The following is a 15,573-nucleotide window of genomic DNA, read 5'->3' as shown; positions in this document are numbered from 1 at the left end:
CTACACACAAACTCAATTTGATCATACCCTGTTCTTGAAGAGAAATGGCTCTCTGGTGACCTTCTTGATAGTTTATGTTGATGATATTGTGGTCACGGGTAATGACACTCAAGAGGTCAATAAACTAAAAAGGTTTCTCAACTCTGAATTTGAGATCAAGGAATTGGGAGATCTTCGGTATTTTTTGGGCATTGAAGTTGCTAGATCTAAGGATGGTATCTTCATTTCTCAGTGTAAATATGTCATTGACCTCCTTCCTGAGACATGTAAACTTGGAGCTAAACCAATCTCCACTCCTATTGATCCCAATCATAAGCTTTCTGTTACAGATGGTGACCTTTTATCTGATAAGGGGGTGTTTTAGAGATTGCTTGGGAAGTTATATCTTTGCATGACTCGGCCAGACATTTCCTATGCAGTAAGTGTTATTAGTCAATTTATGCATTCTCCGAGAGATACTCATTTAGCTGCTGCAGAAAGGGTTATGTGTTACTTGAAAGGTACTCCAGAAAAAGGTATTCTATTTGCCAAACATGGACACATAAAGCTAAAAACTTTTACTAATGTTGATTGGGCAGGATGTATTGATGATAGGAGATCCACATCAAATTATTGTGCTCTAGTCGCTGGGAACATTATGTCATGGAGGAGTAAGAAACAGTCTGTAGTTGCTAGATCCTCAACTGAAACAGAATACAGGGCAATGGCACATGGTGTGTCAGAATTACTGTGGCTACGATCCCTTTTAGAAAAATTGAGAGTTGACTACGAGAAGCCAATGATGCTCTACTGTGACAACCAAGCAGCTATCAACATTGCACATAATCATGTTCAACATGACAGAACTAAACACATTAAGGTTGATAGACATTTTATAAGGGAAAGAGTTTCCTCAAGAGAAGTTTGTTTGCCATTCATCACATCAGACGAACAATTGGCTGATATCTTGACCAAGGGAATTCCAAGAGGGAAGATGACACACTATATAAGCAAGCTGGGCATGATTGGCATTTATGCTCAGCTTTAGGGAGAATGTAAAGAGACTGGACCGAATGGGTCCTAGTATCTTCTCTTGTAATATCTTTTCTTTTTTTTGTTAGCTAATGGGCCTCTCTTAATGGGCCTGCTATTTCTTTTTGTTTGATCTCTTCATGTTACTGCCTAGCTGGCAGCCCACTTAAAGGCATACTTGTAATTACTTTAACATTAATTCTTAATAAAAATGATTAGATAAGAAAGGGGAGATTATTCGAACCTTTCTTCTTCTTCCTCCTCTTTTCGCCATCTTCTTGTCTTGTATTGATGCTCTTACTTTTCTTCTTCCTTTTCTCTCTAATTTTCAAATTTACACCTAATTTTTTAGGACAGATTTACATCTTTTTTTTTATCAATAACCATGAATTTTGTTAACAATAAAAAGAGTATACAAGTACAACCAGTCGATCATGAGAGAGAAAACCTCTTGTCTCTCCTTTATTCCTTCTTTCCTTGTAATTGAGCCCAAAACAATTGTCGTCTCCCCACCCCCTGTTTAACTAATATACCAGCCAAGTTGTTAACTGTCCTTTTAACCCAATGAAATTTCACTTCCATATCTTTAGTCAACCATTCGAGTTTTTTATCTAATTCATATATTTATACATCTTAGCTTCCCTGCTTCAACAACTAGTTTTTTTGACATCAAGACTCCTTACATTTTGAATTCCTTCCCACTGTCCTACATGGCTCTTAAAGAGTCAAAAAATCAACTGCCTGCCTATAAAAAAATCATATGGCCCTCAGCCCTCTCCAACTCTAAGTACTCCTACACCTGACAAGCCCAGGATGCCCATGTTTTACCATCAAAATTCAGTTTGATGAAACCTTCCTTCAGTGGCAACCAACAAGCAAGGGCTTTTTCTTCATATTGTATCGACTTTCTTTTATTTTTATTAAAATTCCAAGTTGTAGCTCAAAAAAAAATTGAGTTGTATTTTGTGATCAGAATAGAAGGGTGGATGTCATTGAAAAAATAAGATTTAGCTTATCACAAAAAAAAAACAGTAATTGGCTAACTGCCAATAATATCCAAGGCAGAATTCTGGACACTGCAGAACATGATAACTCTAGAAAACAGTATGTACATCATACCTCCAGATAGGACACGCACAGAAGCACCACTATTCTCTTGTATTGACTTTATAAGAGAACCTTGCTTTCCAATTAGATTAATTGCTTGTGACGATGCCACCAATAACCGCACTGAACACATTGCAGTATTAGCAGTTGTTGAGCCAACACCCTCACCCTCACTCTCCGATAATCCATTAACACGTTTAAATACTCTTAGCACAGCATCCATTGCAGGGGATATTTGTGCTCCGGGTTCTTCTTTTCCCGATACCAACACCTGAAGAGGAAAATCATAAAAATAACATCCACAGCCAAAAAGTACACACAAAGCAAGTACAAGGTGACATTTCATACACAAAATTTACACCAAAAGTTGAAGAGTTCAACACAAATAACCAAGAAAATATGGAACAAGGAAGAACTCTAGCTGGCTTAATTTCAAAAAGGATGTGAACATCATTTCAAAATGCAAGATAGTAAGAATATTAAAAAAACAAGAACCCAGATTTTCACAGATCAACCCTGATCATAAACAGCAGTCAAATATTCAGAAAAAAAAAAAGAAAAAAGAAAAGAAACCAAAAGCTAAGAACAACAAAAAGGAAACAACCAGAAGGAACCAAGAACCATCAGAGAAAATCCATCTAGAAAATGAAAATGATGATAATGACAATGGTGTTGAACTTCCAAGTGAAGATGAGAAAACGATGTATGAGCCTTGAAGAATGAATGCATGACTCTCTACTTTACTACTTTTATAGTTTGTACTTTGTAATCTGTACTCTAGGACTGTGATGATGCTCTTGTTTCTCCTTTTTGATATTTAACATATTAATAGGCCTTTTCAATCATTAATTTAATTTAAAGCTCAGGTATATCTTTTCTTTTATTTTATAGTTTTTATTTAAAAAAATGTGTGCTTTGCTTCAAAAAAACGCATGCCTTGCCTTGTGCCTTGCATCTCCAGCACATAAAGGCCCTAGTGCTTTTTTGCGCCTTGCACTTTTAAATCACTGGTAACTCCAATAGGAGATAAAATGAGAGAAAATAGACTGAGCTGTTTTGTGAAGAGCACCCATTAGAAGAAGTGATTTGTTACAGGTTGAAGGAGCTAGAAGAGCTAGGGCCCATAATTTAATGATGAATATCACACTAAACAAGACAGAATGGCAGAACAGGATTGCAGTTGATGCCATGTAGTCGGGAGTTCGGACAAGGCTTAGATAATGATGACAATATTCCAAATATGGAATGTGGGACAAGTACAAACAGCTCATGGCTGACCATATAGAATAACAAAAGCCAAGAATGTCCCTGGTACAAATCCCTCCCAAGACAAGGTAATACCCAGTTCAAGAAGCTTTTATTTACTCCCTAGCCAACAATCAACATATCTGTTAACTTGTTTGTTGACCTAGGAGTCCATTTGAATGTGTGGTTTATTCTAGGGTACCAATACCTTGATCTTCCTTATCAGATGTCTCAAATTCTAAGGGCTTTCTTCTTCTAATCTAAGCCATCCAATTACAACTTTGCAGTACCTTCAATAGTCAGATCAGTCCAGCCTATAGTACTTCTGGGCTTGAGTCCTTGGAGAACTGCTAGTGTTTCAGCCTTCAAAGAGTTCTTCTCTAAACAGTTTACAGGAGCTTACCTTCATAACTTTTCTGATTGCACTTGCAATTCTTGATGGTCCTGGATAGCCTAGACAGCAACCATCAAAATTTAGTCTCAGTTTACTAGTTCTTGGCCTCTTCCATTGCATCAATGTGGGTTGCCTTCTTATTGCGTGGTTTGCAAATGCATCCCAGCCTCTAACAATGAAACCCATCAGTATTCCTTTGAACTCTCACCTTTTCATTAGTCAACGTACGATCTTTACAGGAAGGTTCTCTATAAACTTATAAAGATGTGCACCACCTGCTTTTTATAGTAAAAGATTTTCTCATTCCATATGTCATTATGTTGCCCCACATAATTGCTGCTCTAATGAACTGCCGCAACTGCCACATTTATTTTCCCCCTTTTGTTTGTGAAGGCAATTGATATGGTACAAATAGTTCAAGTATGCCTTCTGGAGCAACCCAAATAGTTCAATTGATATGGTACAAATACCAAAGTGAGTGCAAACATTCTTGCAAAGGAACGAGATAAGAATAAATGATTGGAATTTTCCCACCTTTTCAGACAAAGGATGCATCAAATCCAGCCCATTATCCTTTGAAGCATCTATCAGTGTAAATGGTATTGGTAGCCTTAGAGTGCTACACAGCTAGTTGGCCCTTAACCTACCTTGGCCTTCCTTTAGGAGCAAACACTAAAGAAGGAAGATTCTAGAATCCAGTTGTCAAGAGGTGTGCAAAGAAGCTGGCAGCTTGGAAGAGAAATTATGTTTCATTGAGAGGAAGAATTACTCTTAAGTCTGATCAAATCCACTCTTGCCAACCTACCAATTTATTTCTTGTCAATTTTTAGGATTCCCCAAAAGGAGGCAAAAAATTGAAAAAAAAAAAAAAACATGAGAGATTTCCTTTGGGGGCCAGGTGATGGAAAGAAAGATCATTTGGTTAATTGGGAGGTTGTGTGTAGAAGCATTCAAGAGGGTGGGCTGGGGTTTGGAAATATAGATAAAAGAACTCGGCCTTTGTTGCAGATATTTGGCTTTGGTCTCTTTGTTTGGGTGTAGGTGGACCTCACTATCAGAGGTAAACATGCTATTCAGTCCTTCCATGTTTACGCTGCCAAAGAAGGGGAAAGAACAATGTGGAGATGTGTTAGAGCAGCCTTGGTATGGACCATCTAGGAAGAGAGGAATGCTAGAATAGTCTTAGAAAAAGAGAGGAGTATAGAAGCTGTTAGGGATTGTGTAATGGTCAGGGTGGTCCATTGGATAAAGACTTTGGAATTGCTCTCCCAATTCCCCTTTGATGATGTTTGGAGGAACTGGGAAGCAATTGCCAAAAGTTCCTCTAGAAGGGAAAGTGTGGAGATGCATTATATACCTCCAATGGAAGATTTTGTGAAACTGAACTTTGACAGAAGCAGTCAAGGTAATTCAGGCCCATTAGATATAGGAGGGGTTATTGAGAGATTCAGAAGGTCAAATTGTAACTTTATTCTCAGGCCGCGTGGGTTTGGGTGACTCCGTCAAAGCAGAGTTGCTTGCAGCAGTACAACGAGTGCAAATTGCAAATGAGCTACAGCTAGCAAATGTGGTGATAGAAGGGGATTCAAAAGTGGTGGTGGGGTGGCTAAAGGACCCAAACACTATAATCTGGTGCTACAGGAATGAAATGAAAGAGTTTAAGTGGCTCATTAGAAACATGAATCTCAGGATACAATGGGTGAGGAGATCTGCAAACGAGATGGCGGATGCATTGTCTAAGCAAGGGGCGAATAGGGATAATTTGTTTTGGGCTTAGTTGTAATTTTGCTTTGCTTTTTTTATAGAGAGGTAGCATTCCGTGCCTCTCTAAGGGATGCAGCATTCAGCATTCAGTAATTCAAGGCCTACTTAATTGCAGAGTAATGAAGCTCAGGAAATTAGAGAGAGAGAGTCTTTTCAGCATTAGCCCTCACCCAAAGGCAAGAGAGAGAGAGAATCTTTTTGACTTTAGCCCTCACCCAAAGGCCTAGTAAGTACTACTCCTATAACAAAAATAAGGGTTCATCCCCTATATTTTGAATTTTATTTCCTTTTTCTTTTTCTTCTCATGAATATGGTGACAAGGCACCCTTTGAGGCTCGCCTCGCTTAATCGCCAAGCAGTTTTGTACTATGTATTATAAATACTTCTTTAATCTTTATTTTTTTACATTATAATTATAAAATAGACACTATTAAACTAACATATTCATTTTATGTGTTTATATACTAATTTCTTTTTATTATCTTCTTATTTGTTAGGATTTAATCAATACATTGCTAAATGCTGTATTGAACCCTTAAAGACTTCAAAACCTGAACCAATGAGTAAGGAAGAACTTAAAATTTTGTCTAATCAACACATTTTCTACTACTACTTTTTTTTCTTTTTTTCCTATAACGAAAATAAAGGGTTCATCCCTTGTATTTTTTTAATGTTCTTTTCCTTCTTTTTCTTCTTCTCATTAATATGTTGATTTTCTATGCTTTAACATGAACTCTATAATATGTTGATTTTCTATGCTTTAACATGAACTCTATACTTTCTTATGAAAATTATGAATAATTATTAAGGAAATATGGTTATGATACCTAGGGAACTACCCTAGGATCTACATTTTCTACATAAAAAGAAAGTTCAGCGCCTAGGCAACTAGGCACCTCCCTGTCGCCTAGCCTCGCCTTGGCGCCTTGAAAACTATGTTCTTGGTAAGAGAATAACTACGAATGAGAGAGACGGAGAGAAGGAGAGAGGAGAAGAGAAAGAAGAAAGAAATTCTTGGTATATTACTTTCATTAGATGTTACTTCAGATATTTATACAACAAATTGTTACAGCTGTCAACACCTGTAAACAACTTCTAACGAACATTCCCTCTAAAAACTCACGTGGCAAATTAAATCTTGCATCAGAAGGACCTATAACTCCTTTAGTAATAACCACACAGCACTTTGAAAAATGATATCGAGCCAACAAACATTGGCCCTATGTTATGTGACTAAAGAAAAAAGTACTGGAATCTAACATTGGGACAAGGTGTCATACTCTCTGCGCCTGGAAAGAAATAGTATTTAAGGATTTAGCTAGTATTTAAAAATATATATAATTTTATTTTAGCAGAGAGTGGAAATGTGGAATAATTGTTATATATATATATATATATGTACAAACCCTAATTAACGTTGTAACATCTCGTGCAGGAGGCATCAATAAAAATATTAAACCCTAAAATGAGAAATAGAAAATTAACGAGAAAGGGAGACTCACAATACGATCGGCAGTACCAATGGCGCCTTCGAGGATGCGAATGCGAGCCCGAGTCTCCTCGCACATCTTCTTCACTAGTTCGCCCCTGCGGCCGATAATGCTACCAACCTTAAGAACAGGGACTATGAGACGGAATACATTGTTGCCAGGCCACCCCGGCCACTTCTTCTCTGTGGGCGTTGCCTCCGGGACAGTAGTAGAAACCGGTGCTGCCGTAGTAGCCACCGTCTCTGGAGCTTGTTCAGATGATTCGTCAGGCCCCGAACCCGAAGTGGCGGTTACCGTAGCAATGGCTGTTTCAGCCGTCGCCGGAACTTGGTCAGTTCCCGGCACCGTCGTTGGTTCGTTCTCTGAGGGTTCAGTAACAGCAGCCATAACTGTGCGTGTATGAGAGAGAGAGGAGCTAAGGTTTATGATACGAAGAACAGACAGGCGGGAGAGAGGGTTTTAGCATTCGACATTGGGTTGCGTTTTTAGAAAAATAAGGCTGCGTTTGGTTGCACTGCAAATCTAACCCAAAATACAAGGTTTTGCACTCTATATGCTCAATTTACAAATATGTTGTCTCGTACTCTCATCTATAAATATATATATTAGAAACATGCCACCATATATATGTTAGAACTCTCAAACCCTCTTCATTTTAACATTTCTTGTTCCCTCCTCGTCAAACCACATCATTACTCCCTTTATTAATATCCCTTTTTAAAACTATTCTTAGAATCTTTCTCATTCCTAATCTCTTTTATATATATATATATATATTAAAATAAAGAAATTTATAAATTTTATATTTTTTCTCTTTTTCTTTTTTTTAATCCAACTCGTTTTCAAAACTATCAATTATAAACTCTATGTCATGTTTGGTTCAATTCTCGTTCTTACCTAATGTGAAATTCTAAAATATAAAAGAATGAGTAAAAATAAACGGAATGAAAAAAATATTGCTATGAACCAAACACTTTTTTCCTATGAGTGAATTCTTTTTCAACTAGCAAGTCACAGGTTTCCAATAGTCATTGTTTACCAATTAGATTGATGTTTTGTAAAAGTGTTTTTAAAAAGCACTTTCGTAAAAATGTTTTTATAAAAGTACTTTTGTAAGTGTTTTTATAAAAATACTTTTGTAAAAATGCTTTTATAAAAATACTTTTGCAAATGTGTTTTTATAAAATTATTTTTGTAAAAGTGCTTTCATAAAAGTACTTTGTAAAAGTGATTATATAAAAATACTTTCGTAAAAGTGCTTCCGTGAAAGTGCTTTTATAAAATTACTTTTGTAAAAGTACTTCCATAAAATTGCTTTCATAAAAGTACTTCCATAAAATTGCTTTCATAAAAGTACTTCCATAAAAATGCTTTCGTAAAAATACTTCCATAAAAGTGCTTTCGTAAAAGTACTTCCATAAAAGTGGTTTCATGTAAAAGTACTTTTATAAAAGTGTTTTCACAAAAGTAACATCTATGCCAACAATTTTATATGTCGAGTTTCCTCAAAAAATGAAATGAGCAAGGATGGGGCATGATCCGAAGGCTAGTTAATATTTGTGCTATGGAATTGATTTTTCATTATAAAAAGAATGTGGCCCTTTGTCAATAATTTTATAACCAAACACTATCCCCACTACAATCTCTCTCCCCCCACATGTTCCAATAACCCAAATAATCTAACATCATAAAATTTATCCTAAATAACCTCCCCCACTATCCCCAACTTTCACCTAAGTTATCTTAGAGTTTCTCTTTTAAATAATATCTAATTCATATTTATCTTTTCCTCCACTTTTTATCCATATCTATCTAAAAAAAAAGCTTGATTTAAAAAATCTAAGAATTATTTAAATAGTCTAACAAAATTATATAATAACTTTAGAATATATGTTAAAATGATAGAAAATAATTATAATTGATTTAATAACATTCATATTATTAATAATTATATATTTTATATAATTCATCACAAAATTATGTACAAACAATATAAATTATAACTTTCTACATTATTCAATCTAAATGTTATTCAAATAATAAAAATATAACATTAAAAATGAAATATTATTTAAATATTTCAATAACTAGATATCTTAAATAATAAAATATTAAAATTAATATTTTAAATCAATTAATAATATATTTTAAAACGTTATTAAGTAACTTTCAAATATAATAAATAGATTAAGATTTTAAATATTTAGTTAACTAACTAAATATTTTAAATAACAAAATATTTAACATAACTAGATTTTAAATTGTTAAAATAACAAAATTATGTATTAATATTACTATAATTTTATGGATTATTAAATTCAACAAGTAATTAATATTTTAAATTTTAATTAATAATATTATTTCAAAAAATAAACAATATTATAAATAACTAATTTCATTTTTACCAATTAATAATTATAGAAAACAACTTCAAAAAAAGTATTGTTTATTAATAATAAAATTTATTGTTTATTATAGAAAACAACTTCAAAAATCTAATCGTTATTTATTATATATTTATCTATACTAAAATTAATATTTATTGTATTTTAGTAATTTTTTATTTATTTTTATGATAAATATATTTTCAATAATTATGTATAAATCTATTTTTGTTATGTTATTTAATATAAAATTTTCAATAACTATTGGAGTTTAAATTAATGTTATTTAGCTTTCTAAATTTAGTTTATTGTGTATTTCGCTATAAATTTTTAATAATTATTGGAAACTAAACTATTGTTCACGGGTTGGTTTGTTTTAGTTGTAGGTTGTTTGGCCAACCAAATCAACCTCATCAAGTTGGGGGGTTGGTCACTCAAGTTATATTAGTTTCGGTTAATTTTCAATTTAGTCGGTCGATTCAAAAGATTTAAACTTAAAACTTTAAATTTAAAAATTATGTTTAAATTTAAAAAATACAATGGAATTTTTAAAAAAAATTATGATATAAACTATTTTAGCCTAATAAATATTGGAATTTTTCCACTTTATTTTATTAAAAATATATTTAAAATATAAAATACTAATCTCTCTCTCTCTCTCTCTCTCTCTCTCTCTCTCTCTCTCTCTCTCTCTCTCTGTGTGTGTGTGTATATATATATATATATATATGATTGGGTTGTTTAATTTTAATCAATTTACAAATGGATAAAGCGAAATTTATCCAACCCATTCAGGTTGGGAAATTGTTGAACCAAAGCTAACTATAAATACTATAAATCGGGTTGGTCAGTTTCATTAATTTGATTCAAAATGGCAACGGAGCGGGGTGGAGGAAATGAGCCTCTACCTCTCCCCATCCCCATGAAAATTCCGACCCACATCTCTGTCTCCATCCCCACTAACGGGTACAAAGTTATCCCCATCCCTATCTCCATAAGGACCCCCACTCCCCATAATTCTTTGTAATGTCAACCATTATGTTTTTGTTTTTATTTTATTTAAAAATAAAAATAAAACAATTAGAATTTACAATCATAATAAAAATAGTCAACCATATTTTTAAAAATATTAGCATATAGAGGTATGTCTATATATATACATATATAAACTGTGTGTATATATGCATATATATTAATGGGGTTCCCATGGGACGGGGATCGGGGTCCACATGGGACAAGAGTGCTCTCCCTGTCCCCGCATCGGCCTCACCAACGAGGATGAAAATTTTCCCATACTTGCCCCTATGGGGGGAAAATCTTCCCTCATCCTCGCCCCATTCAAAGTATATCCCCCCGACGATTAGGGAAATGGGGAAAAATGCCATCCCTAAGTTTGATAAATAACACTATCTAAAATTAATTATTGTTACTTTTGTATTGTAAAATAACTATTAAAATTAGTATATAAAATATAAATGTAATGATATTAATTATTACATAAAACAAATGGTAAACTTGGCTTGACTTGACCTTAGAGGGTTGGGTTAGAGTCAAGTGTATTTGGTTTAGGGGCAGGTTACAGTTTTGATTCTTAGACTTGAGTCAGGTTCGGCTTTTGACTGACCCGTCCACTAGGTCATGATACCTTGCATATATACAAAGTATTCTTGCATTTTTTTTTTACTTTTAACTTTATAGGCTTAAAGTCTATAATTTATTTATATGTTGATTTTGATTTTCTTGTTTTTTTTAAATGGAAAAAATAACACTTTCAAATCTATGAAACAGTTTCCTTATTTAAATTAATGTATTTTAGGTTTTCAAATTGTGTTGAAAATACATTTAAAACTATACGGGTCAAGTCGGGTCATAAACTAGGTTAAACCCTATATCATCTGATCGGGTTCGAAAATCATGTATTTTTAAGTCGAGTCAGATCGGGTTTGGGTTGGGGTGTTGGAGGGTCGGGTTAGGATTGAGACAAACCCGTGCCGAACATGACCCATTAACATCCCTATGTATACTCTTACATGTTTCTATTGTTTATCTTTAACTTAACAAATCACGTGCATCACACTAGTCCTCACTAGTATATATACTAAAGTAAAGCTTGCAATGTCAACAGTTCTCTCCTTACTCATTACCCAAACCGAGCAATACTAGGGGGTGCAAGATTCCTTCTAGAAGCACTAGGAGTTGCCACCTAATATAGCCTATCTCTTTTTTTTTTTTTTGTTAGGAAACTAACTATCCCCTGCCACTTTCATTCTATAATTCCTATTTATCCTTTCTCATACCTTTCATCCACATCGATCTAAAGAAAGTTTCAATTAAAACATCTAACAATTATTTAAATATCATAATGAAATTATGTTAATAACTTTAAAATATTTGTTAAAAACAAAAATAATTATAATAGGTTTAATAATATTAATATTATTAATAATTTTATATTTTTATGAAATTATGTAATAACAATATAAATTACAAACTTATGGGTTATTCAATTCAATAACTAAATAGTATTTTAAAAACACAAACAAAAATATTAAAATAGATAAATAATTATGTAACAAAATATTTAAAATTATATAATATAAAGAAATAAAATTTAAATAACAAAAAAGATTAAATATTTTACATGTTATTCAACTATTTAAATAATGAAATATTTAACATAACTAAATTTTAAATAGTTAAAATAACAAAATTACATAATAAACTAAAAATTTTCTTGAGAGTAGAATAATAACTATAATATATTTCATAAAATTTGAATTAATAATAAATTTATATTTACAAAATTAATAATGAATTTATGTAATAATAATATAAATTATAATTTCATTGAATATTAAATATAATAAATAATTAGTACTTTAAAAATATAAATAATAAGTATTAATAACTAAGTGTTATCTTATATATTATTTGTTATTTCAAAAATAAAAATAGATTAAATAACAAATTTGTGTTATAACTTTAAAAAATATCAAAATCACAAAAGTAATTATGATTAGCTAAGCCCCATGTGGTGCATGAGATGTGACATCCATCCTTGTTCCACGCCCTTGTAGTCAAGACACTTTACCCCTTCCCTGCCCTTTTGCTAGTGGTAGAGTGGTTTGAGGTGAGGCACCTAATCCCTGTCGAGGAAAGGAAATCCCCAAATTTTCCCAATCCCAAGGTAACCACCTAAAAATAATCTAATTTGTTGATATTTTACAAATAGGATTATGGAAATTTTGGGTATTTTAGGAATTGGAATATGACAATTTGTGAATATTTTATAAATGGAATTGTGGGATCCTTGCATTATAAGAATTTGAGGGAAAACTTAGAGATAGTTTAAAAGTCAATATTAAATCTATTGATATTTTAATAATTTACCACTAGGTTTGGGTAATAATATGCAAACCTCGTCCCTTCCTCATCCATGCTTTGCAGCAAAAATATTTTCCCCACCCCCACTCTATCTCTTCCCCATCCTTATTTAAGATTTGAGAAAAATTGCCCCTCTCAAGGTGGGGCAAGGTATTATTTATATTTTATATACCATTTTTTAATAACTATTTATGCTTTATATAACATTCTAAATGTTTAATATACAAAATTGAATACTAAATCATATTTTAAATGCTATATAATATAAAAAATAAATATTATTGAAGTAGATTAAATAACTTAGAGGTATTAAGCTTTTTATTAGTTATTTATTGTATTTTCATTGTAAATATATTTTCAACAATTGTGTATTTTTGCTATAAATTTTCAATAATTATTGGAGATTAAACTATTATTATTTATTTGAGATAATATTATTAATTTTGCTGAAATTAGTAGTGTTCACTAGACAATTTAGCTCGGTTGGAGATTGTTTGGCTAGCCAAACTAATCCAGTCGGGTTAGGGAGTTGGTCACTTTAAACCAATCAACCATTAGTGAAGACTGATCATTGGTTAATAATTAATAAATGTTTAAATTTTTAATGTTTAATGTAATTTACATTAATCATTCTAATTTAATAAATTATCATTAAATTTTTACAACAATTATTTATTCATAAAAGATATTAGTAATTTGTGCAATTTACTAATCTCTATAAAATCAATAATTATAATTAACAATTATCAAATAATTCAAATAAACTCTTTGATGAAAGAGTAAAGGGCTTTTGAACTAGTAAGTTCATGTTGTATATTTTGTATGTTATTTATTGTGTATTAGCTGCATGTCTGATTGTATTTGGTTGTTTGCAACCTTTTGTTTTAAAGAAGGTGGAAGCGGGGGGCGACTGTTCTGATTTTATACGTCCATGGTTAGCCGATGGTCATGTTAGTTGCGATGAAGTATGTTTGTTTTATTAGTGTGTGGTTGTCAAAAGGATATTGTTAGGGGTTCACCATGTGTCTTATGAGATATTTCCAAGACGAAGTTTCCTTTCGTATGAGGGTTCTCATAATACATGTGTGTTATTTCCCTTTGAGGGTCTCCTGTATTGATGTGGTGTAGGTGATATTAGGATTGGTCTAACGTGTATTGTTTAGTCTGCTATATATTCTACCATGATTGACCTTGGTTGTTGGTGTTTTTGCTCATCACAACTCGTTGTGGGTGTTTGATGGGTTTTAGGTTCATCACAAATTCCACGGCGAGTTATAAGCTTCACCACAAATCCATGTCGGCCTACGAGTTGCCATGGGTGTTTGTGACTCTGGTTTGGTACATTCACGTCAATCGCAATTATGGAAAACAATAAGTGCTTACACATACTTTTTTTAATTAAATAATATTTCAAAAATTATAAAATTAATCTACAAAAAAAATTATCCAAAAACTATGTAAATAATAGTCCATTGTTACTATTCAACTAAATGATTATTAAAAAATATAGGAAAGTTAAAGGAAAAATTTCCGATAGGTGCCCTGTACTTCATGTCGAGTGCCAATTTCTCAAACTTCAAAATGTGACAATCTAGTATCCAAACTTTCAAAATGTGATAATCTAGTATCTACCGTTAATGGACTGCTAGTTATGTATACCACATGACCTCATGTGCAATTTAAAACTTTTGGAAATGTCAAAATTACCCTTGTAAATAAAGCACACTATTCATCATCTTCTTGAAACAAAGCCCACTCTCTCCAGTCAAAGTTTTGAAGGAGACGATCACTTTTGACCGTCTACATGAATCACTCTTATATCTCATCTTCCACAAAATCCAAGACGCCAAGATGCTCAACCGTTGCCTGGCGTTTCCGGAAGTGTGTCGTTAACCACTTCGGAACACCAATTTTAATATTAATTTTTTTTTATGATTTTCAAACAATTACAAATGCAATAAATGGCGAGAACGGGTCGTATCCACAAGGAAGCGAGGGAAAAATCGTTATTTACGTGAATCCGAGAAAAAGAACATAGTTTAGAGTTGAAGAAACACAAAATTTAATTAATTAAATTGGAAAACTATAATCTGAATATTGATGAAAGTTAAAATTGTAAAAAAATAAATAAATGAAGAAAATGAAATAAAAAAGTCTGTAATTCAATCAGAGGTAGCAGTATCTCGATCTTTCAATTGACCATCGAACTTCTCGAGCTAGGCCTTCTGTCTTACTTAGCCGAATTCCAGATCTATAAAAAAGAAAACGAAAATTAAATTAAATGAAAGTAAATTGCATAAAAAGAGAAATGGAACTGAAAATGAAAGAACAAAAATTAAATCTAAGACTGATGGTTGTGATCCAAATCCAAAGGTGGCAGTAGTGGCTTAGGCAAGCTGCAAACAGGAACCCCTCCTCTTGCTTGGATATTATTCTCTTCCTCTACCCTTGAACTTCTCAATGTCAGCCTTCCATCTTACTTGGGGACAGAATCCAACCCCTCTTCAGGAGCTCTTGGATCATTTTTATAGAGAATGGTGGATGTAATTGGGATTAGAGAGAAAGAGGGGGCGACAACTGGGTTTTAGCAAATATCTGGGTGCCCTAGGGTTTCTAATGAAGGGTTAGATGGTTTTAAGGTGATCATAAGGCTGAGAAGAAAATGAGAGGGCACCCAATATTATGTATGGCTGAGATTTAGACGCATATAAATGAATTGTGGAGATTGATATGCATAGGGTTGAAAGGTGGAGATTAAAAGAAGTAAGTGGTCATCTGAAGTGGATAGCTGAAA

The 15,573-nt window shown here is 32.8% G+C and overlaps 1 protein-coding gene across 1 annotated transcript in view; it reads right to left on the bottom strand.

Moving 5' to 3' along the window:
* Positions 1-7,685, bottom strand: part of LOC148844020 (RNA-binding KH domain-containing protein PEPPER-like) — a 30,456-nt gene extending 22,771 nt beyond the window's left edge. The window contains exons 1-2 of the mRNA XM_088958186.1: positions 7,024-7,685; positions 2,131-2,389 (exon numbers count right to left, since the gene is read on the bottom strand). Coding sequence (XP_088814312.1) covers positions 2,131-2,389; positions 7,024-7,398 — 634 coding nt within the window. The 5' untranslated portion in view covers positions 7,399-7,685. The remainder of the gene's footprint in view (positions 1-2,130; positions 2,390-7,023) is intronic.
* Positions 7,686-15,573: the final 7,888 nt, after the last annotated feature.

The sequence above is a fragment of the Nelumbo lutea genome, chromosome 8 (genome assembly GCF_056320005.1).
Source record: "Nelumbo lutea isolate HS-2025 chromosome 8, American lotus-T2T, whole genome shotgun sequence".
NCBI classification, from domain to species: domain Eukaryota; kingdom Viridiplantae; phylum Streptophyta; class Magnoliopsida; order Proteales; family Nelumbonaceae; genus Nelumbo; species Nelumbo lutea.
This window is presented reverse-complemented; position numbering and strand designations above follow the sequence as displayed.